Below are 22,230 nucleotides of genomic sequence, written 5' to 3'. Positions count from 1 at the left end.
AAGCACTTTAAAGCCTAGACAAAATGTCCCCACAAGACAGGTTTGTACTTTCGGACCTCACAAAGATATAAATTCAAGTATACACACACACGCATAATAATCTCATACACTCTGCTCTTTCTGTGAAACTATGACAAGAAAAACAACAAAAACAACCAATCTTAACTGTCCATAAAAGTACACAAACAATACTTTCATCTGAATTGGTCTCAACACCAGCGTGTGGTTACAGGAACTCAACAAAGCACATCGAAAAAAACAAAACAAATAGAATCCTTAGTTTTCTTGCTCTATGTCTTGTTTTCTGTTGTTTTTTTTGTGTTTTTTTTTTGCTGTACAGATTCTTTATACACAGTGCCCCCTACAGGTCGGTCCCTTCCACACCACCGCCGCCGCCGCTCCTGAGAAATAAAATTACATCGGCTCACGTTCAGCCCACCCTGCTGTCCCATCTGTGGCATCAGCGCCTCCTCCTCTTCCCCCCCCCCCCCCCCCCGCTTCATTGGCTGCATCATGTGTCCACGCGGAGCGACCTTCGGCACCGCCACTCGCCGCGCCCTCACGCCTCTGAGTAGTTAGTCTGTCCGTTCATCTTGTCCTTCTTTAGCTTGACGCCGTCCACCAGCTCAAAGTTATAGTTTTCCAGGGCGGATAAGTTCCTGTCCGTCATGCTGCCCTGAGAGCAGGCGCAGTACAGCACCACGCCACAGATGGCGCCCAGGAAGACGCCCAGCGCGGACATGGCGATGATGGTGATGAGGATGGGGTCCAGCGTCTTCAGCATGTTGCCCGGTCCTCCGAGCTCGCTGGTCTCCTGAGACAGAGAGTCCAGCGCTGCAGGACAGACGCAAGAATTGGACACAAAGTTACAAACGGCCTGTCATTAAAGGCCTAAAGAAACAAAATGGCGGTTTCACGTGTTTCTGCACCATAAAAGAAGAAAGAGCACGACCGCAAGTGTTTGTCTGGTTTTGTTTCATCGCGGCGACTTGAACTTGTAAATGTTGCAATGAACGCACCACAGAGGAAGCGGTCAGTGCACATGAAGCTGGACACGCAGCCAAAAAAACATCTGCGTCGCCCTCTGGTGGCTGGCCGCAGTACAGCTCACAAACCACCATGTCATATTATAGTTGATGGGATGTGGACCGGGATTTTAATAAATGCAAAATCAATCCCAACAGTAAATAAATAAATAAATAAATGATGATGTGTATTATTAAAGTTTAAATGGGATAGTTCAGATTTTGCCACTTAATAAAAGACTTAAAATCTACAGTATCTTAAGAATATGTTTGCTGCATTATCTTTTTTATTTAAGTACATATTTTGATCCTAAGAAAATCTTTGAAGCTATTTAGACTTCAATAAAGTCAAAAATAACTGGCTATTAATTGACCGGCTCCATGACGATGTAGTACAACAGACTGGAAATCAGTGGAAGAAAGGAAGAAGAATATGACAAAATTCAGTGTCGATGGAAAATGAAAGTATACGCTGCAAAAAAACAACAACAAACAAACAACAACAACAACAACAACTGATAAAAAAGCCATGACAATGATGACGTGCTTACGTAAGATGATGATCTCGGTCGGCGGAGACGTCGGAGTTTCTGGATCTGGAGGGGAAAAGAAACGCAGCATCTATCAGCTTAAATATATATATATATATATATATATATACACATAATTACACATATATACATATATATATATACATTTATACACATACAGTATATATACACACACATATAAATATATATTCTATACACATATGCACACATATACACATGCAGTATATACATACATACATATATGTATATATATATATATATACATACATACACATATATACATGCATATATAAACATATATACATATATACACATACAGTATATATACACACATAAATATATATTCTATACATATATACATACATATATATATATACATATACATACATATATATTTTTGTATATATATATATACACATATGTATATATATATATATATATACATATGCAAACAAAAACTACTGTCTGGTGCTACACACCCTTGCAGTCCTCTGCATTGATCCCATCCAGGATCTGGATGTTGTCCACAGCTATGTGACCCGTGCTGTGTCTGTCTGCAGCGCCTTCCACCACCACCTGTAAACAAACAAACAAACAAACAAAGACTTAGAGTCATATCTGAATTCAGTGGAACAGGAGCAGGCAAAAAAAACAACACTGAAAACACACATCTAAAATCTACTCAGTTATGCCTCAGTCTGCTGTGTTAAAGCAAAGATGTGTAAGATTTAGCAACATCTAGAGGTGAAGTTGCATATTGCAACCAACCGTTTTCCCTTTTGCCTGATGCTTCCCATACATTTGTGCAAAGGAAACTACACACGGGTGTACAACTGAACGGAAGAGAATAACAAAGAATAAGCTTCAGACCGCTCTGAGTCAACCACAACATCTCCCACACAAAAAGTCCATAGAGAAAATCAAAAGTGTTTTTATACAATTTCTGCATTTAAAACCGCCTAAATGTGACAAACTGGACCTCTAGAAATTCACTTTAAAAAGAAAAGCACCAAAGTGAGTCCCGGTGTTTACCTGATATGAGACGCTGGAGTGCGGCAGGAGAACCCGTCCCTCCCTCCAGCGTTTGTCCTGGCGTCCGCTGAGCGTCCACAGCATCTGCTCGCCCTCCGTCTCCTTCCTCTGCCTGATGTGGAGGGAGCCGGCGCGTTCGCCGAACATGTGATACCAGAAGGACATGCACAGGTCGGCGTCGGCCGCCGTGATGGGCAGACTGGCCAGCCGGGCGACTCTCTCCTCCTCCTCCTCCTCCTCCATCATCTCCAGCTCCGCATCTTCATCGCCGCCTTCGCCCGTTTTACCGCGCGTCCCTGTGTCCAGCAGGTGCATGTAGATAAAGTTCCCCATTCGGCCTGCAGGGGGCAGCATCAGACAAGGTAAGAGGTTATTGTCAATGGTGAAAATGGTCTCCATAATGCAAACTACTACCAAGAAGGGTTAATTATACTTTCACAAGTGTATGTAATGTATTAAAATCAGCCTTTTGATGCGATAAGAGGGAGTTTAATGGTGAAGAATGCATCTCCTGAAAGGATTTGATGCATTCAAGGAGTCAAAACTTGAATGTTTTAGGTGACTTGACATAAGAGCGGCCCTCATTTTTTATTCCTGATCTGGTTGAGTCAAGAAATCAAGGTGAAATCATTCATTTTAGAGTCTCTCCTGCTGCTGCTGTTGCTGCTGCTGCTGCCTCTGTCCCTACAAAAGGAAAAATCCATCAGAGGAGCTGTGTATGGAGAGAAGGCCAGAGCGAGCGGCGAGGCGCGATGATGAATCTGAGCGTCTGAGTGTTTTCAAAAGCATCTTCAAGGACGTTTTTTTCAAAACTTCTGCTCGTCTTTTTGAGGGTTTTTCTCTCTGCAGTGTCTTTCTTATTTCCTTTGAATGAGGGTTGAGTTTTATTCTGTTGTTGTCGAGTTGTTGCCACTGAATGAAATCGTCTGTACATTTGTGATCAACCTTTAATTCAACAATTTTGTGACTGTTTTGCCTGGGTAATACTGATATAAGGGCTCCCACATCACATATTTTTTTATGTTTTTTTTATTTATTTATTTATTGATGCACTAACCGTCTGGCACTTTTTAATTTGTTGTACAGGTAACAATGACAATAAAGGACTATTTTATTCTATTCTATCGTCTGTTTTTCTGGAACTCATTATCATGCCTGTTTATGCCATTTATTATTACTCATTTAGAAACTTTGAATCTAAGTTTTCTGATTATTTTGTTTACTACGACACTCAAACATTCAAAAACAACATTTTTCCAAGGAAGGAATCCATTAATTATTGCCTAACACTGTTAAAAATGTACCAAATAAACAACAATCTGAGCCTATAAGCCTTTAGTGACGAGACGCTGACTGAAATTGGGGGTTAAAATGTTTCTTATATTGATATATAAACCAATCTGGGGGGCAATGAGTATTCATTGTGGCCAGTAGGGGGCCGGTCAACTATTCTACTACTATAGCAGTGGTAGTTTTTGGAGAATTTCAAAATAAAAGTGCCTGTGTTGATATGGACCGATACAGAATACGTTTTTAAGATGCAAAAACAATATATTACTAAAAAAACAGACAGAAATAAGTCATTATAAATTCTTATTAAGTGATCGGCCATATTGAATTGAGTGGGGATATAGATAGAGATATAGATATAGATTAGAAATAGAATTAATTGATGCTGATTATTTAACAGTTTAACCATAAACTCAATCATATGTAAAATAAAATATAAATAGAATTGAATATAAAGAACTTAAATTATTATTATTATTATAATAATAATATAATTATTTTAATAGTTACATTAGTATATTTATACCCATATCAAGTCCTTCAGAGCAGGAACAAAGTTACAGAGTGTGTCCAGAGGGATTTCTATTATTTCTCTTCTCTTTTTTTTGTTTTATACATCATAAGCATCTGTCCCTATTGCTTAAAACAGAAAAACAGGTACAGTTGTGAATTCCCAGCAGCACCGAGAGACTCGAGTGTTATTTAAAGCCGAGGTTTTAAAATATTCCAACATCTAACAAAAAAAAAAAGAAGAGGGTTAGACAGACTTTTCAACAGCTGCAGACGGCGAACGCTCGCACAGCATCTGCAGCGTGGAGCTGCTGGAAAACACAAAGGTGAACGCGCGCACGCACACACACACACACACACACACACGCAGTCGTACCTGCGTGGTCATGGGCGGGGCCTCTGTGGGCAGAAGCCGCGTCGTTGGTCTGGATGAGCCACTCGGCTCCCCCGCCCGTCTCTCTGGACCAGCCGCAGGACGACGAGAACTCAAAGTTGCAGGCGAACCACACGTAGGCTGCAAGTGAAGACACAACAGATGTTGTTAGAGGCTTATAAAAAAAAACAACGACAAACTTCACTTAAAGGTGCATTATGTAATAAATCTAAAGCAACTGGCCATAAAATCCTCCTAATATGTCACAGAGACTCAGGAATAATGTTCATATAACAAACTGAACTCACCAACAACAACAGTACAGACAAAATATTTGCATTAAAAGAAATATATTTTGCAGACTGCAAATCATGTTTATGTTTTGAAATCATGTTTTTGGCATGTGGCGCCACCTACCGCCGTCTACCAATCATTGCAGTCAGTAGAGTCTCAGCTGCCAAGCAACCACGGGTTGCCAGTTATGTCAGAAAACCAAACCTAAAAGACCTCGGTATTTTGAATTTGAATGTAGTAACCGTTTTTGGCCACATTCTTCTAGTTCATGCTGTATCTTTACAGTGGTCTGTACAGTTTCACGCTTCATCCTCTGTAACACAGCTTGTGAAATATCAATACATATTTGACTCCTCTGCTCCTTAAGTGTCACCAGTGAATCTCACTCAAACTAAATAAACATATTCTTAAGATATCATCGACGTAATTAAACTTCCATAACTAATATATATGGTGAGTCTTTTGTGAAGTGGCTGAAATCTGTTTTTTCCCTAGCCATATTTTCCCTGAGAGTAACCGCGCCTGTGTAATACTGGATCGAGCCATCCAGGATATAAGAATATATTCTATAGCCACCAGGGGGCGACTCCACTTGTTGTAAACCAATTTAAATGAAGTCTAAGGGAGATTCTCACTCGATGTATGACAACAGTAAAGACATTTTACAAACCAAACAAGTACTCAATTAAAGGCGCCGTATGTAAGAATGTGGCCAAAAACGGTTACTACACTCAAACTCAAAAGGTTTTTTAGGTTTTCTCCGCCATTGTAGCTCAGACATAACTGGCAACCCCCGTGGTTGCTCGGCAACTGAGACTCTACTGACCGCAATGGTTGGTAGACGGCGGTAGGTGGCGCCACATGCCAAAACATGATTTCAATATGTTATATGAACATTATTCCTGAGTCTCTGTGACATATTAGGAGGATTTTATGGACGACTATTATGAAAATAGTTGTTACCCTCTTAGAAAAAAGGGTTCCAAAGGGGTTCTTCTACAAGGGCTGAAGTTCTACCTTGAACCATTTGCTTTGAAAAAAAGGGTTTTTCAAGGGTTCTTGGCAACACTAACGGTTCCAGTAAGAACCATTTGGATCCAGAGAACCCTTTAAAACCCCTTTCCTGAATAAAGGGTTTAAAAAGGGTTCTTGGTGGAACCCTCCAAAAAGGGTTCTCCTATGAGGACAAGCCGAAGAACCTTATATGGTTCTACTTAGCACTTTTATTTCTCAGAGTGTAGAGTGTTGCAGCCCTACATGTGACCATCTGAAAGAATCTATATGAGCTTCAGGCGTCCACATTACACTTAGGTATGAGATCTTCCAGACGAGTTTCATACCAGATCTGCGACGATAACGCGTACATATTGTGTAATATCGTGTGCGAGAGACGAGGCGGGCGCGAGGAAATAACTGCGAGCCGCGTCGTAACATCAATATGACAAAGCTGTTCCCGCTCTATTGTGCGCTCAGTGTAAATTGCGTAGCTTGTAAGGAAAATATATTGCACAGAAACGGTCTAAGACGTCCAGATGGAGCAGAGCGGAGCGAGATGGTTGTGATTGCATACATCATCAGACGAGACGGTGCCGCGGGCTGTTGTTCTGGAAACGGACTCGCAGTCAAACACATGTACATATGTTTGGGATCAGGACGTCGACGGAGAGAGAAAAAAAGCTTCTACGCTGAAGGGTGTGGTGCCACCAATGTGCGGATGTGGGCCCTGAAATACGCCCCAAACAGAGAGAAGAAGAAGAAGAAGAAGAAGAAGAAGAACAACAACACTGTGCGTCGGCCTGTGCCAGCAGTCGCCCGGCGGCAGTGGTTCACCACAGCGTCCACATGAACGCGTAGACTCCTCTGAACACTGGACATGTTGTTTTCTGAGAGGCTAATAGGATGCAGAGATGACCGTGGAGCTGCATGTTAACTCTCCTCCTCCTCCTCCTCCTTCTTTTCCTCCCTCCAACCTCAAGCCTGTCTTCACGCGATGCTCCGGCTCAAGCTAATTGAGACCCAAGAGGCCTTTATTCTTTTCCCTCTCTTTCACCTCCATTCTCCCGTTCCCACCGACTCTCTCTGTCCATTCCTTTTGCTGACACTTCTTCTTCTTCTTCTTCTTCTCTCTTTGTGCTTATTCATCCCCCTCTCCTGCTCCCTCTCCATTTAATCCAAATGTAAAAAACCTCGGCACGTTAGCAGAGCAGTCAACGTCACAGTTTCTCTGCACTTTGTAAACCGATGTTCCTCGATAGCCTACGTCTCTTCAACTGCGTCTGATTCAGCGTGGGGTCTGAATCGTCGCTAAATGTAGCTACGCTACAGTCACCAACACTGTTGTGACTGTAAGTGTCACAACACGTGCTACGTGAGTTAGCATGTCTAGCGTTGGTGAAGTAAGAACAATAGGCTTACTATGGAGAGAAAATATGGCTAATAAATGAGCTAACACAAGCTAATTCCACCCCCCTAATTATTAGTTGTGCTAGCACTACTGGTTTAACCTGGTTATCTATATACTTTTTAATATAATAATGGGGGAAAAAAGGTGCTTAAAAGTTAATCTTTTACACAAGTTGTTTTCAGACATGAGCTCAAGAAAATGTGCAGGAAAATTTGGTTTGGAGTCACATATGTAGCTACGCTACGGTCACTAAGTTGTCAACACTGTTGTTTGGTCAGTTTGCTTCATGATAACTTGTTTCTTTCTTTCTTTTCCTTCCTTGAATACACTGTAATGTGTAATCTTCTTCTCCGCTATCTTGAAATGAACGTTTGCCGACGGCTACCAGAGTTAGCATGTCTAGCATTGGTGAAGTAAGTACCATAGGCTTACTATGGAGAGAAAATATGGCTAATTAATGAGCTAACACCAGCTAATTTCCCTCCTAATTATTAGTTTTGCTAGCAGTACTGGTTTAACCTGGTTATCTATATACGTTTTGATATAATAACGGCGAAAAAAAGGTGCTTAAATGCTCTGTGTTCTAAAGAGTTAATCTTTTACAAAAGTTGTTTTCAGACATGAGCTCGAGAAAATGTGCAGGAAAATCACATATGTAGCTACACTACGGTCACTTGTCAAGTTGTCAACACTGTTGTTTACTTCATGATAACTTTATTCTTTATTTATTTTCCTTCCTTGAAAACACTGTTATGTGTAATCTTCTTCTCCGCTATCTTGAAATGAATGTTTGCCGACGGCTACGCGAGTTAGCATGTCAAGTATTGGTGAAGTAAGTATACAACAGGCTGAGAAAATAGCATGGCTAATAATTGACCTAACTGTGTAACTTTTTTCTTTCTTTATTTTCCTTCCTTGAATACACTGTATTATGTAATATTCTTAGCATTGGTGAAGTAAGTACTATGGAGAGAAAATAGCATGGCTAACTAATGAGCTAACACCAGCTAGTTCTTAGTTGTGGTAGTAGTACTGATTTAACCTGGTTATAACATAGATTTAATGTAAACAAATCACACATTTGGTCATGTTTTGGAGCCATTGTGCTGCATTTAAGTGCTGATCTGGTAACCGCGTATTATGTAGAGAAGACATAAAGACAGAAGAAACTGCTCACTAAAAAAAAAAGAGTAAATCAAAGACTAGATTTATTCCCCGAGACGTGGAAGCAGATGGCGGCGGACAGCCTCACCTGGCATGAAGTCCATGATTGGGTCAGGTGCCGGCGTGCTTCCTGCTGTGAACAGATGGGACAGTTGGAGTAAGGTCAGAGGTCAAAGGGGGGGCGGTCACTCCCACACAGATGCCGACACACACACACACACACACACACACACACACACACACACACACACACACACACACACACACACACACACACACACACACACACACACACACACACACACACTCAGAGAAATCAATATCTGATAGTAGAGATGCAGAGGATTTTTCTGTTTGACAGAAAATCTTTGCAGAGACATAAAAGTGTAAGTTTTTTTTAAACATGACTTAAAACTGAAAGTGCGAGGGAGGATGATGGAGACATTTTTTGATGGTCTATTACTCTGGCGACTTTCACATGTGCCAGACTGGATGCATTTTAAGGCATTTATTTTCATTTTGACACACAGACATGGATGAGGGTGTTTTTGTTGTTGTTGTTGTTAACCTGTTGCTGTGTCGTAGTCGTCGGGCGCCTCCGTCTCGCCGCCACAGTGCTCTTGCCCTTCGTCGCAGTCGGCGGTCGCGGTTGTGCCCGGCACGGTGATGGGCGCCGTGGTGGTCGCGCCGAACGTGGTCATGGGAAGCGTGGAGGCCATGGGTGTGGTGGGAGGAGCCGTCGTCGTGATTTCTGAGGAGGAAGGAGAAGGAGACGGGGGTCAGAATGAACGATATAAGGATGATACATAAAATACTGTCATAGTCTCAAGAGTTAAAGGCGCCATGTGTAAGAATGTGGCCAAAAGCGGTTATTACATTCAAATTCAAAATACAGAGGTCTTTTAGGTTTCATTTTCTGACGTAACTGGCAACCCGTGGTTGCTCGGCAGCTGAGACTCTACTGACTGCAATGATTGGTAGACGGCGGTAGGTGGCGCCACATGCCAAAAAGCAGTCTGCAAAAAAAATTTTTTTATGCAAATATTTTGTCTGTACTGTTGTTGTTGGTGAGTTCAGTTTGTTATATGAACATTATTCCTGAGTCTCTGTGACATATTAGGAGGATTTTATGGATTTAGATTTATTACATAATGCACCTTTAAAACTAGTTTGTACATACATGAACAACATTTAAGATGATTTCTATTGTGTGTGTGTGTGTGTGTTGGGGGAGTGGCGTGTAGGCAGACCCTCCCTTCTTTGTGCATCGTTTAATCTTTTCCAGTGTTCACATACGGCATGTGTGCATTTGAGTGTGACAGATGGTGTGTGTGTGTGTGTGTGGGTATAGTTTTTCACTTGTCTAATGTGTGTGTGTGTGTGTGTGTGTGTGTTTTCTGTACTTTCCCTTTGAAGTGAAACTGTTCGTCTTAACCGCACATACCAAATAGTGCTTTTTTCCCGCCTTCCCTTTCTTCCTTTCTTCTCTAACACACACATTTTGATGTTTATGATACTTTCTTTTCCCCCCAAAAAACATTTTTTTACAACATTGCGGCTCAACTGAGCATCAGAAAAACAAAAGCATTAAGGTTTTATGTGTCAGGAAGTGACTGTATTTGAATTGCAGTGTTGTAATGTAACAAAGTACAAATATTTCTTGCACTTTAAGACTTTTACTTACTAACCCTAACCTGTAATATTATAAAAAAGTCTTCAGCTTCGACCAGTCATTTTCTGGTACTGTTAAAAGCACTGATTGTGGAAGGGCTTTTATTTTGAAGTTTTTATCATTTTCACCTGGATAGTATAGCACACAACCTCCCCTCCTCCATTTATCTCTTCCTCTTCCTCACCTGGAGCTCTCCCTCCTCTCTTCCTCCCTCTCTCTCTCTCTCTCTCTCTCTCCGACCACTGCGTCAGCCTTTCTCTCTCTCCCTCATTAAACCAAACACTGCAGATACGCAGCAGCCTTATGTGTATGTGTGTGTGTGTGACCACGTCTGATGTAATGCCACGTTCACATAACATGCAAAAAAAACACCGTTTATCTGTTAAAAACATTACATTTACAGGCTTAGTGTAAACATCACACACCACCCCCCCCCCCCCCCACACACACACACACACAAAATCCCAGCAAAAGGGGGAGGAGTCAGCCACTACGTCAGTATCTCCTCTTTGAAGGTGTCATATGTAAGAATGTGGCCAAAAACGGTTACTACACTCAAATTCAAAATAGTCTTTTAGGTTTCGTTTTCTGACATAACTGGCAACCCGTGGTTGCTCGGCAGCTGAGACTCTACTGACTGCAAGGATTGGTAGACGGCGGTAGGTGGCACCTCATGTCAAAACGTGATTTCAAAACATAAACATGATTTGCAGTCTGCAAAATATATTTTTTTAATGCAACTATTATAATATAATATAATATAATATAAAAGATAGCTGAGTATAAATATTAGTGCTGGGCACGTTAATGACGCTTAAAGTTAACGCACGTTAGCGGCGCTTAACATTAACGCACGTTAGCGGTGCTTAACGTTAACGCACGTTAGCGTTTCCTTGACGACTGACCGGAAAAAATGTTTATGTGATGCCCGATTGTTAAAAATTAGTCTCTAAAGTAACGCTAAACTTTAAAAACAGAGGCGCACATACGCAGTACACAGTGGCACTGGTTATTGATTATTCGACTGTAGGCACGCTAACGGCGCTAAAGGAGCTAACGCAGCTAACTGGTAAGCGGTGCCCCGGCATGTGCGTCTTTTACCGGTCAGTCGCCATGGTAACGCATCATGCGTTAATGTGCCTCCTTCCTGACTGGTGATGTCATTCTACCCAGACAATATAAGGCGACGTGTCACAGACAGAAATTAAGCCGCTCAGTTTCTGCGACTGGTTACCGAGCGCTGTTCTCAACCAAGAACATATCTGCCAAAACCAGAAACCACGGGAGAGTTCCTCTGAAACAACGTCATATTAAAGACAGAACACGCCGAGACAAATTGCCACAGGGGGGCGCCAGCAGTTACGATTCCCTGTGTCACCTGATCTCTGCTCCACTTTAAACCTGTGTAAATGTAAGGTTTAGCCAGAGTGTATTTCAGTGACAAACCTTCCAGTTCACATCCCAGAAGCTCCAGTCGGAGGCCCAGGCCCTCGGAGGTGGCTCTCTCTGGGTAGATCCTGACAAAGCGCGTGATGAACGGAACCACGGCCCTCAGCTCTGGAGTGTCGTGGTTCTGGTTCCCGGAGAAAATCTGCGGGGGAAATAAGAAACAGAGGCGTAAAAATCAAATCCTGGTACCACCACCACCACCAGATGCCAGACAACTCAGGATGAGTTATCGTGTTTTTTTTTTTTTCAAAGGGCGAACTGGAATCTTGAGGAAGAGACGGCAACTGTTCTGATGTTCTGCAGCTCAGTGAGCGACACGCAAGCAGATTTTGATGGAAACACCTGCGAAGGTCATCAAAGCAGCGGGTTTGGGCTTGTCTGGTTTACGTCAGGATGATTAATAAGTGTTTAAAGGTCACATAGAGTGGTCCTGTTGCACATAAATGTTAGTTATGGAGGTCTACTTACATACATTAACTTGTTTTTATGGTCAAAAACCTCCTAGTTGCTGTAAACGAGCCGATAGAAATCCTCTTTTCTGACGGTGTTTTTCTGCTGCGAGATTTCAGAGTGAACTCTCACCCCCAGAAGACAGAGTCTTGTGATTGGCCAGTACTATCCAGCACATCCGTTCTCAGAAGCGCAGCGCCCCCCTCTGGAACGGTGGATGCACTGCTCCTCATTATCAAAACATTGTTTTAACAGTGTTTAAAAATAGCTTCTTCACGACTCCCCGCCACAGTCCCTTTGATGACTTTAAACCAGAGTCAGAAGACACTGTCGCTCGTGAAACACCTCCACAACGGACGTTATTCTTCTTCTGCGGTTCAATGTACGCAGCCGGATGTGCCCGGACTAGTGCCCGGAGCAGGACGATTGGTTGTTCAGGAGAACCGCTGTTTACGTAACTATTGCGGGATTTTCAGAGATCTTGTTGAGCCCCGAAATTACAATAAAACACAACGTTCTCAGCAGTGGCTGAACTGTTTGTTTCGAACCGTCGTCAGGGCTTCATAAACAAGGTAATGACGCAGATACACACCAAAAAAACAGCGTTAATAGGAACTTCCGGTCTAGTTCCGCTTTAAAAAAGCATTAAAAGAAAGAGTCCATAGAGAAAATCCACAGGAACATGGACCCTGATGGTCACAGACACACAATAACACATTTAAACTCACTGATGGAGGCCGAAGTGGATCAACAGAACGGCGATGTGTCAAGTTTCCGTAGGCGCTGCTGCCGTTTGTGTCGTTCATTCATTATTGAAGCTGCTGTTAATGCTAAACCAGGACATAAAGGGAATCGCAGAGGAGCCGTACTGTCAGCCTGTGTCCTTGCAGCCAACAGCGCAGAAGTTAATGAACCCACATGAGAATTATGGGACGTCTGATGTGGCTGTCGAGCGAGTGAGTGAGCGAAAGAACAAATGAATTAATGCTGGTGGGTGTTTGTGTGAGCATGAACTTATTTAACCTTTTGCCGCAGCAACATTTCTTAACTCCATACTTCTTATAAACTTTCCCCCCTCGACATTTATTGTATTCTCGCATTATTTACTTCGGCGAGTCCTCAAGAGTCTTGGACAAATACAAGTCTATATAATTTCATTCCGGGAGTCGAGCGTACGCCCCGCAGGCTTTTTTTTTTTAAAGGAAAACCACAGATCACACTTTATTTCACGAATTAAGTTTCTGTTAATCTGCCTCGGCCAAAATGAGCGCCGTACCACGCAGCGAGAGCGAGCGAGTAAGCGTGGAGAATTGTATGATAAGGAAGTGGGAGCTGGAGACGTGACTGAATGTTACGGTGGTGCAGTTCATCTCAAACTAGATTTTTGTACTTCGAAAATGTACATTTTCCCGTGGCGTACTACGCAGCGGTGGTACTTTTACATGGATCTGCACAGTTTGGTAGTCGCTCATTAAAAGGTTCATCACTCGCACGCTTTCTTTCGGCTAAAAACTCACAGGTCAAAAATAGAAAAAAGTACGTTGACATTTAAACAACCAATTAACAGCTTCTCTTATTCCCCAAAAAAGAAAAGAAAGGGGGGGGGGGGTCCACTTTTACACGATTATATCAGTGCATGTGAGTAATGATGTAACGCAACGATTAAAGGCAAAGGAAGAAAATCAGTTTGAAACCTTTTTCAAAGACAAACTCCAGGGGGCTCAGGCAACTTGTCGACGTCAAACTTTCGTAAACGTTCCACCAAGGAGGTTCTGAATATGACACGAGGCAGCGGTTTAAATGGACTCAAAACGGAGCGTACCAAAACAAGAGAAAGGAATGTAGCAGACTGACCTTTGGCCTGGTGGTGTTCTCCTCTTTGACGAAGGTCCAGTCCTCTCCGTACAGACTGTAGCCCACTTTAAACTTCCTCATGAAGACGTTCCTGTCGCGGTGTTTCCCTCCCTGGATCAACACGCCGCTCACAAACTTGTCCTGGCCCAGATCCACCTGACGACGAGAAGAAGGCAACAGTTAATCGGTTAGCAAGGGACCTATGTGGGATAGTTAACCCTAATTCAACAGCTTTACAGTCACTGTGATGGTTAAATGTCTTGTTGCGGGGGACATTGGGGGAGATGTTTGTACGCCACATTATACTTCTCCGACTGCGTAATGCGACTGCGTAACCACGTAGACACCTCAAGCCTTCACACTTCTCCGTCGTGGTGACGGATACGCGCTGCAATTTCCCGCCCGATCAGTAGGGGTCGCTACGCAAGGTTGTTGTGCTTCTGGCTACAGTGAGCAATGGCGTCCGAGAGAGAAAGACTGTTGTTGTTGAAACAGTGGACGTTTCTCGATTTTCTGTGTCACGGAACGCAGTTTTAAGATAATTTGAGGCGAGAAATTGGCCATTTAGAGTCTAAACATGTGGTTTGTGTATTAAGATATGACGTATTTATAGTTTGGCAGCGACGTTGTCGGCGGTGATCAGCTCCGCCTCTGTGGACGCTCGGTGCTCACTGTGAGCCGGCACAGAGCAGCTTCACTCGGCCTGTCCTGAGGACCAATCGCAGCTTAGCTTTGCCGTCTCCGTTGTCCCTTGACGGAGTGACGGACACTTAAAAACCTACGCACAGCACTTTACGCAGGAGTATAAATTGGGATTTACTGTCTGTTTGTGCAAGATCATGGTCGCCGACCCCAAGTCCTCACAATTGGGAGGGTCTCGCAACATCTCTAAAAGTCTGAGAAATGCAAATTGCTTCGACTGGCTATAAGATCAAGGTGACGATAGCGTTATTTTAGATGTTCATCGTGGCAGAGGCGGCGAAAACGAAGCAGAAAAAAAACGGTTGTCGGAGGAAGAGGAAGCGGAGTAAACATCAGGACTGAGAATTGAAAAACACAAAAGAATCCAAAGAAGATGCTGAACGGGATGGACATGGCTCCACAGCTTGAGTTTGTGGCTCCGTTAAAAAACAAACGCACATGGGCCAGGAGCAAGAGGCGAAGGAGGGGGTAGCGTTGATGGATGTTTACGGTGCTGTCTTAAAAACAGGTACTCCGAAACTGTAGGGGGAGCTCCGTAGAGTTAAAGCCAAAAAGGTACCAGAGTTGCAAAGTTACGCTTTAAGGTCTAAGCTCAAGAGTTTTCTTTGGATTTGACCTCAAAGTCGATAAAATCAGAATTGTGTGTTCTCAAGGCCCAAAAATCTGAGATATTTGAAAATCTCGTGATATACTATACATTTTCAACACAGCAGTTGCTGATGCGGCAAGAATCCCAAACTCACCTGCAGCCACTCGTTTCTGAAAGGCTGCTTGGTCTGCTGCCCGGTCCAGCCCGACCTCCCCGTTAACAGGCGAGCGTTCTCGGCGACCCAGCCCCGGTCGGCGTACGAAGAGGCGCTGATCTGAGCGTCGGCGATCTGACCCGACACCATCCCCAACATCCCTGAGCACGGGTAGTCTGCGCGGGGCATAGAGACGGAGAGTGAGGATAAGAAACTTTTGAAGGCGTACAGTGTGATAATGCTGGCCAGCGCTACACTGCCATCGTTATCTTGTCATTGCTTTAGTCGGCGGATTTAGCCGTTGCCCTCTGGGGGTTGATGCAACACTTCAGACCCCAGACTTGAGACACAAAAGAGTCATTTATCTTCTCTGGAACAAGTTAAAGATGAAGCTTTCTGGTATCATTAGAAAGATTCTAAACTATAATATGACTACTGTTCTTACTAAAACATCAACTGCTCGTGCTCCTACTGCTGTACTATAAATACGATAGTCGGCAATAACATTGTCTACTTTCTATTGTTTATACTGTAAACAGATCATGCTTACGTAAGGTGTCTATTGTGTATCTGTCCAAAAATGGAAAAGAGAGCGCTGTTTTTCCTTTTCCAGCTCAAATATCGCAGATTTAAAATCCCCCGAGGCAAATTTCTGATTTGCGATGTGTGGAGTGTGGCTTTATAAATTACATTCACTTGACTTGAGGGTTTTACACAGGGGATCTGCATTTTCCTGTCCAAAATGTATGATTTGTGATCTTGACTTCTTTTTTTCATGGGAGTAAATAAGGAAAACAGAGAGCTTTTGTTGTTTCAAGCAGCGCAAATGTAAATCTACAACGAGTGGCGATATATTCAATGTTTTACTCCATCTGGACTGGATTAAAGTCAGATAAAGTACAGCGTAAAACACTCGCTAATTAACAAATCCTTTTATGGCAATATTTTATCTTCTGTGCCTTCTGTAAAAAAAAAATCCATGTAAACACAACCAGTTGAAAATGTGTATGTTCTACATTTGTCAAACTGTGGCACATCACTGTCATGTCTTGAAGCGTCATGTGACCTTGAGGCTATAATACAATCTGTTTAACAAATCAGGTCAATCTGATTACTCCAATCTTGCCATTTTAGGTCCATCGAGCATTAGGATGCAAAGTGGGATAATTACAGAACAATTGGGACACTGTGTTTTCTTTTTTTCCTGGAAAAAGCAAACTTAATAACATTCTAAAATACTTGAGCACAATGGTCTGGTCATTCTGAGCCAAGTTTAATTCATTATACACAATCAGCTTGTTCTCATATCCTGCCGGAAACAGCCCGGGTCCTCCCAGTGTTTGCGTGTGTCTGTGTGTGTTGTTTGTTAATGTGACATATGCATTTAAGATTTACATCTGGAGCTTAGCGGCAGCTTCTGAGGATGTAAATCCTTCATTATGTTAATTTACAGCGATACTCACGACTAACAGCACTGTTGGTGTTTTCACGAGAGTCCGTCTTGAAAATTAATTTTCATCATTTCATTAGGGTCTTTGTTTGGGATTCAATATAGAAGTCAACAGTTTCAACAGAGTTGCCAATAATTCAGCACAACCTTGTTTCGTTGGCCACCAAGACTGGGTCAGATGGGGATCTCCAAAAGAAGGAATTAACCAACAACCAGTCATTTGCCGGGAAGTTTTTCCTTTTGTGTTCCCTCAGGGAAAATGGGCATTTTCAGACCAAACAGGTATAGGAACTGTGGCTATGGGAACTACCCACCAGGATGCTCCCTAAACAAGTATTCACCCCATGGGGATTTCTTTCTGCTTGGCCCACCAGAAGGTGCTAGTAAGAGAAGGACGCTGGTCAATGAGTTCTGCCAATCGACATACATAAATAAAAAATAAATAAATGTGTCTTATATCAGTCCTGCATTTAACCCATCCTCTACTAGAAACCTTCCTCGAAATAGGGAGCGATGCGGGTTGCTAACCCTAACCCTAACCCTACCCCAACCCTAACCCTAACCCTGGTGGGGACTCAAACCCTCTGGTTACAAGCCAAGTTCCCTTTCCCCTTGGGGATGGTATCCTGGTCCCGTCTGCTGGCCCTGGACTGTACCACCACCAACCGGATCAGTAGGCCAGTGCTACTTAAATTTTATTATTTAAACTCCTAACCCCAACCCGAACCCAAACCCTAACCCTAACCCTGGTGGGGACTCAAACCCTCTGGTTACAAGCCAAGTTCCCTTTCCCCTTGGGGATCGTACCCTGGTCCCGTCTGCTGGCCCTGGACTGGACCACCACCACCAACCAGATCAGTAGGCCAGTGCTACTTAAGTTTTAGCTTTTAAACTCCTAACCCCAACCCGAACCCCAACCCTAACCCTAACCCTAACCCTGGTGGAGACTCAAACCCTCTGGTTACAAGCCAAGTTCCCTTTCCCCTTGGCCATGGTCTGCCCACAACTACAAGTACATCACTAAATATGGTAGTCCACCTGTCGTAGGAACAGGTTCCTCTGACAAAGTTTTGGCGAACCACGATCGTTCCCACTTCCTGTGGTGTGGACTGAAATACGGTCGGCCAAAATATGATAGGATTACCTCCAGGCAGGCACTCTTAAGTGTTGTCAGCACGAAAACATAATAATAATAAAAAAATAATAAAATAAAGACGACGTTTGAAATTATGAGCTAAGAAGTGGATGATATTAATGGCTCTTCGTGTGCAAATACTTGCACATCACACATACGCTCCCAGTTGTGTCATTATATCTCTCGAATCACCTGTCTAGCACTCTGCAGCCTGTTCTCCGATGAATAAGAGCCTAATATCTACTTTATGAAGCTCTCCTACCGAGAGAGGCCCGCGGCACATCAAGGACCGAGGTTTATATAATGTTAGAGGATGAGTAATGAGGCAGCATGATTTTGCCTGCCGCTCCTCTGTAATGAATAACGGCGTCCTTCTGTGGGAGTTCGCCTTGGAAGCAGCGATTATTTTAAATCAACAGATAGCAGCAGGAGGTTCTCGTCCGTCAGCCAAAAACATGTTAGTTTGATTCATGATGTGAAAAAAGTGAGAAGAGGGGATTTTTAAAGGGCAAGTACGACGTCTGACAGGAGGAGGTGGTCAGTGCCAAAAGCAGGTGAAACCTGATTGACTGTCACTCATTTCAAGCCGTTCGCATGAAGAATCAACAGTAATTTGTCTTTGATAGGAAGGTACACAGAGATTTTGTACAAATAGGAATGGATAGAAACTTTATTTACCAAAAGAAGGTAACCATTTTTTTGTTTTTTTGACTTCTATAAAGTGCATCAGTTTACTACTACTATGACTAAGTAAGAAGAAAATGTAATTTAAGTAAATATGGTTAAAGGAAGACAATAAAAAGACTATAATGATTATAAACAGAACAGAAAACAGATATTCAAAAATTAAACAAACCCATGTGTGTTTTATTAGATAAGACTGAGATTATATTAAACTCTAATGATCCCTGTGCGTATAATTAACATGAAAAATTCATGACATTTTACATGATTGAAAACAATAGGACTCCAGCTGCTGGAGCTCAGGGTGAGCCTGAAAGTTACTGTCAAACACAAATCACTGCGCAATAACACTTTGATCAGCATTACCTGACGTTCTGCAGCCATAGACCTCGAATCGCATGCAGATGCCTTGCTCCCAGGTCATGGGGCGGATGCGGACGTAACGAGCCAGAGACTGTTTGGGAAGGAAGGCGTGAACTTCGTCCATTGCATTGTGGTTCCCCTGAAAGATCTGAACACAGATGGACATCTCGGTTAATTCTCTTACTTCTACAACTGATATGATCACAAGGAAATGTTTTTTTTTAACTACATGCAGTTGTTAACAGAAGCTGATACAGCTATATCAGGCAATCGAGGAACCAAATAATCGATAACCTAAAAAAAGAAAGGAACCAATTAACCTGAGAAATAACCGATAAAAGAATCAACCAACCAAACAAACTATTAACCACTCTAACTATCAAAAGAACAAAAACATCAAGAAACCAAAGAATCCACCAACAAAAGAAAAAACCAAAGAACCAGAAAGAGAACCAACGAAAGAATCAACAAACCAACCGACCAACCAACAACACAAGACAATTGAGGACCAATGAATCAGTCAAACAATAAAACACCCATTTTTTTCAAATCCAACAGAAGGAACAAACCAAGGAAACTGAGAAATAACCAATAAAACAAAATCAACCAACCAACCAGTCAAATAAAGTATTAACCACTCTAACCATCTAAAGAACAAAAACATCAAGAAACCAAAGAATCCACCAACAAAAAGAACAAACCAAGGAACCAGAAAAAGAACCAACAAAAGAATCAACCAATCAACTGACCAACCGACCAACCAACCAACCAACCAAGGAATCAAAGAATAGACCCACCAGCTATCCATCCAACCATCCAACCAACCAACCAACCAACCAACCAACCAACCAACCAACCAACCAATCAACCAAGAATCAGACAACAAAAGACAATGGAGGACCAATGAATCAGTCAACCAATAAAACACCCAACAATTTTTTTCATATCCAACAGAAGGAACAAACCAAGGAAACTGAGACCCAACTCAGACTCGAAAAAAGAATCAACTAACCAAATTATCAACTAATCATTGAACAAACCAATCAACCAATCGAGGAAATCATCAACCAACCAATCAACCCAGGAACCAAAGACTGGAGCAACCAACCGACCAAGAATCAAACAACAAAAGGAACTTACCAAGAGAAAAACAAGAGGAAACACAGCACGGAAACAGAGACGCTAACTATTAACAGTCAACCAAGACTAATCCATCTTCATTACTAACCAATCATTGAACCAAAGAATCAGTCAATTTAAAACCAATCAACTACCAAAGAATGGACCAACCAGTTTAGCCCATTGTCTGAAGAAATCCATGTAATACGATCATTGTTTCTGTGAACTCTTTTGTTCCCTTTCTTCTTCTGGTTTTATACATTTATATAATATCATGTTTGCATTATTACTACTATAGCTCCTGCTAAACTCTAACCGTTTCTACCACTGGTGTGACTTTTGTTGCTGCGCCTGCATTTTCTCAGCGACCTGGGAGAGAACATACTGCATACTTGACTTAATCTTTGATTCTACCGTCTCAGCCTCTCTTTCTTCTCAACAAGGGACACTGTGTCCACATTAAGCGCCGTGTAAAACTCTGCAGGCTCCGTTTAACGGCCGCGGAGACAAAGCCGTGACTTATTAGCACAGCGCATCGCGTCCATCAATACGTTGCTTAATGAGAAGCTCATTGCATTTCTTCACGAGTGTCTACGAGACGAGCGCCTGTACAACAGTGTTCCTTCCCGGAAATTGATTGTGATTTTGATGATGGGAAGTGCGATGTAAAGCAGAGACATTCAGATGAGGCACGCTGCCAAACCCTGTCAGCCTCGGAACACATTGATTAAACGCTTCACATTTCCCTCCCCCCATTGATTGCAAAGCAGAGTCCTTCGTCGCTCGTCAATATCGTACAGATAAGAGTTGTTACAGCGCATCAACTTAATCATCGTTCATTTCATTACCTTCTGCTTGGGGCCTTCCTTCACGGGGACCCAGTCCTCGCCGTTGGAGCTCAGGTCTACCTTGAACGAGCGCACGAAATAGTGCTTCTTGGTCTCTTTGGAGATGGCTCCCTGCGTCCCGATGGCCGTGATGAATCTGAGAAAGCCCAAGTCCACCTGGAAACACAGTGAAGGACAGCGGTGCATGAGTGGAAATACAGACAGGTCCCTGTTGCACATAAATGTTACTTATGGCGGGTTAGGTTTAAAGCTCACATAGAGTGGTCCTGTTGCACATATATGTTAGTTATGGAGGTCTACTTACATACATTAACTTGTTTTTATGGTCAAAAACCTCCTAGTTGCTGTAAATGAGCCGATAGAAATCCTCTTTTCTGACGCTGTTGCCCAGCCACGATATTTCAGACTCAACTCTCACACCCAGAAGACAGAGTGTATTGTGATTGGCCAGCCAGCGTAGAGGCTTCCCAACTGTCTTGTGGCCAATACCCGGAAGTGACATATTTAGCACACCAGCCAACGGACGTTATTCTTCTTCTGCGGTTCAATGTACGCAACCAGATGTGCCCGGACTAGTGCCCGGAGCTGTTCCGGAGAACCGCTGTTTACGTAACCAGACGGATTTTTTTCAGAGATCTCGCTGAGCCCGAGATTACAATAAAACACAACGTTCTCAGCAGTGGCTGAACTGTTTGTTTAGAACCTTCAGGGCTTCATAAACAAGGTAATGACGCAGATACACACTAAAAAAACAGCGTTAATAGGAACTTCTGGTTTAGGTCCGCTTTAACCAACATGAACTTTTTGATCCATAGTGAGAAAAATGTGAAACGTTGTGCTTCAAGTACATGGAAAATGGCTAAATATAAAACAAAAAGTGATACATTTGATAGCAAAAGCTAATGAATAGATAGTTAGAATACATGGCTTATACTTAAATGGCTAAACCATTAAATACATGGTTAGAAAACCTAGTAAAGATGATTAAATAAACAATGAAACATGTACTGTATTGAAAGGTAAGCCTTATGATAATGGTTCAAATACGAGTATATTAAAGTAATAAATCACGGTTCCAATACAAAGTCTATGAGTATTTGCAATACGTGTAAACATGA

The 22,230-nt window shown here is 42.5% G+C and overlaps 1 protein-coding gene across 1 annotated transcript in view; it reads right to left on the bottom strand.

Annotated features, from left to right (window-relative positions):
- Positions 1-559: 559 nt before the first annotated feature.
- Positions 560-22,230, bottom strand: part of LOC310926982 (neuropilin-1a-like) — a gene marked incomplete at both ends in the record, with an annotated part of 100,485 nt that continues 78,814 nt past the window's right edge. Inside the window, 12 exons of the mRNA XM_083889213.1 lie at positions 560-834; positions 1,577-1,621; positions 2,056-2,152; positions 2,609-2,946; positions 4,785-4,922; positions 8,732-8,776; positions 9,212-9,394; positions 11,762-11,906; positions 14,069-14,224; positions 15,514-15,689; positions 19,149-19,293; positions 21,113-21,268. Coding sequence (XP_083745339.1) covers positions 560-834; positions 1,577-1,621; positions 2,056-2,152; positions 2,609-2,946; positions 4,785-4,922; positions 8,732-8,776; positions 9,212-9,394; positions 11,762-11,906; positions 14,069-14,224; positions 15,514-15,689; positions 19,149-19,293; positions 21,113-21,268 — 1,899 coding nt within the window. The remainder of the gene's footprint in view (positions 835-1,576; positions 1,622-2,055; positions 2,153-2,608; positions 2,947-4,784; positions 4,923-8,731; positions 8,777-9,211; positions 9,395-11,761; positions 11,907-14,068; positions 14,225-15,513; positions 15,690-19,148; positions 19,294-21,112; positions 21,269-22,230) is intronic.

The sequence above is a fragment of the Microchirus variegatus genome (genome assembly GCF_963457635.1).
Source record: "Microchirus variegatus genome assembly, chromosome: 5".
NCBI classification, from domain to species: domain Eukaryota; kingdom Metazoa; phylum Chordata; class Actinopteri; order Pleuronectiformes; family Soleidae; genus Microchirus; species Microchirus variegatus.
This window is presented reverse-complemented; position numbering and strand designations above follow the sequence as displayed.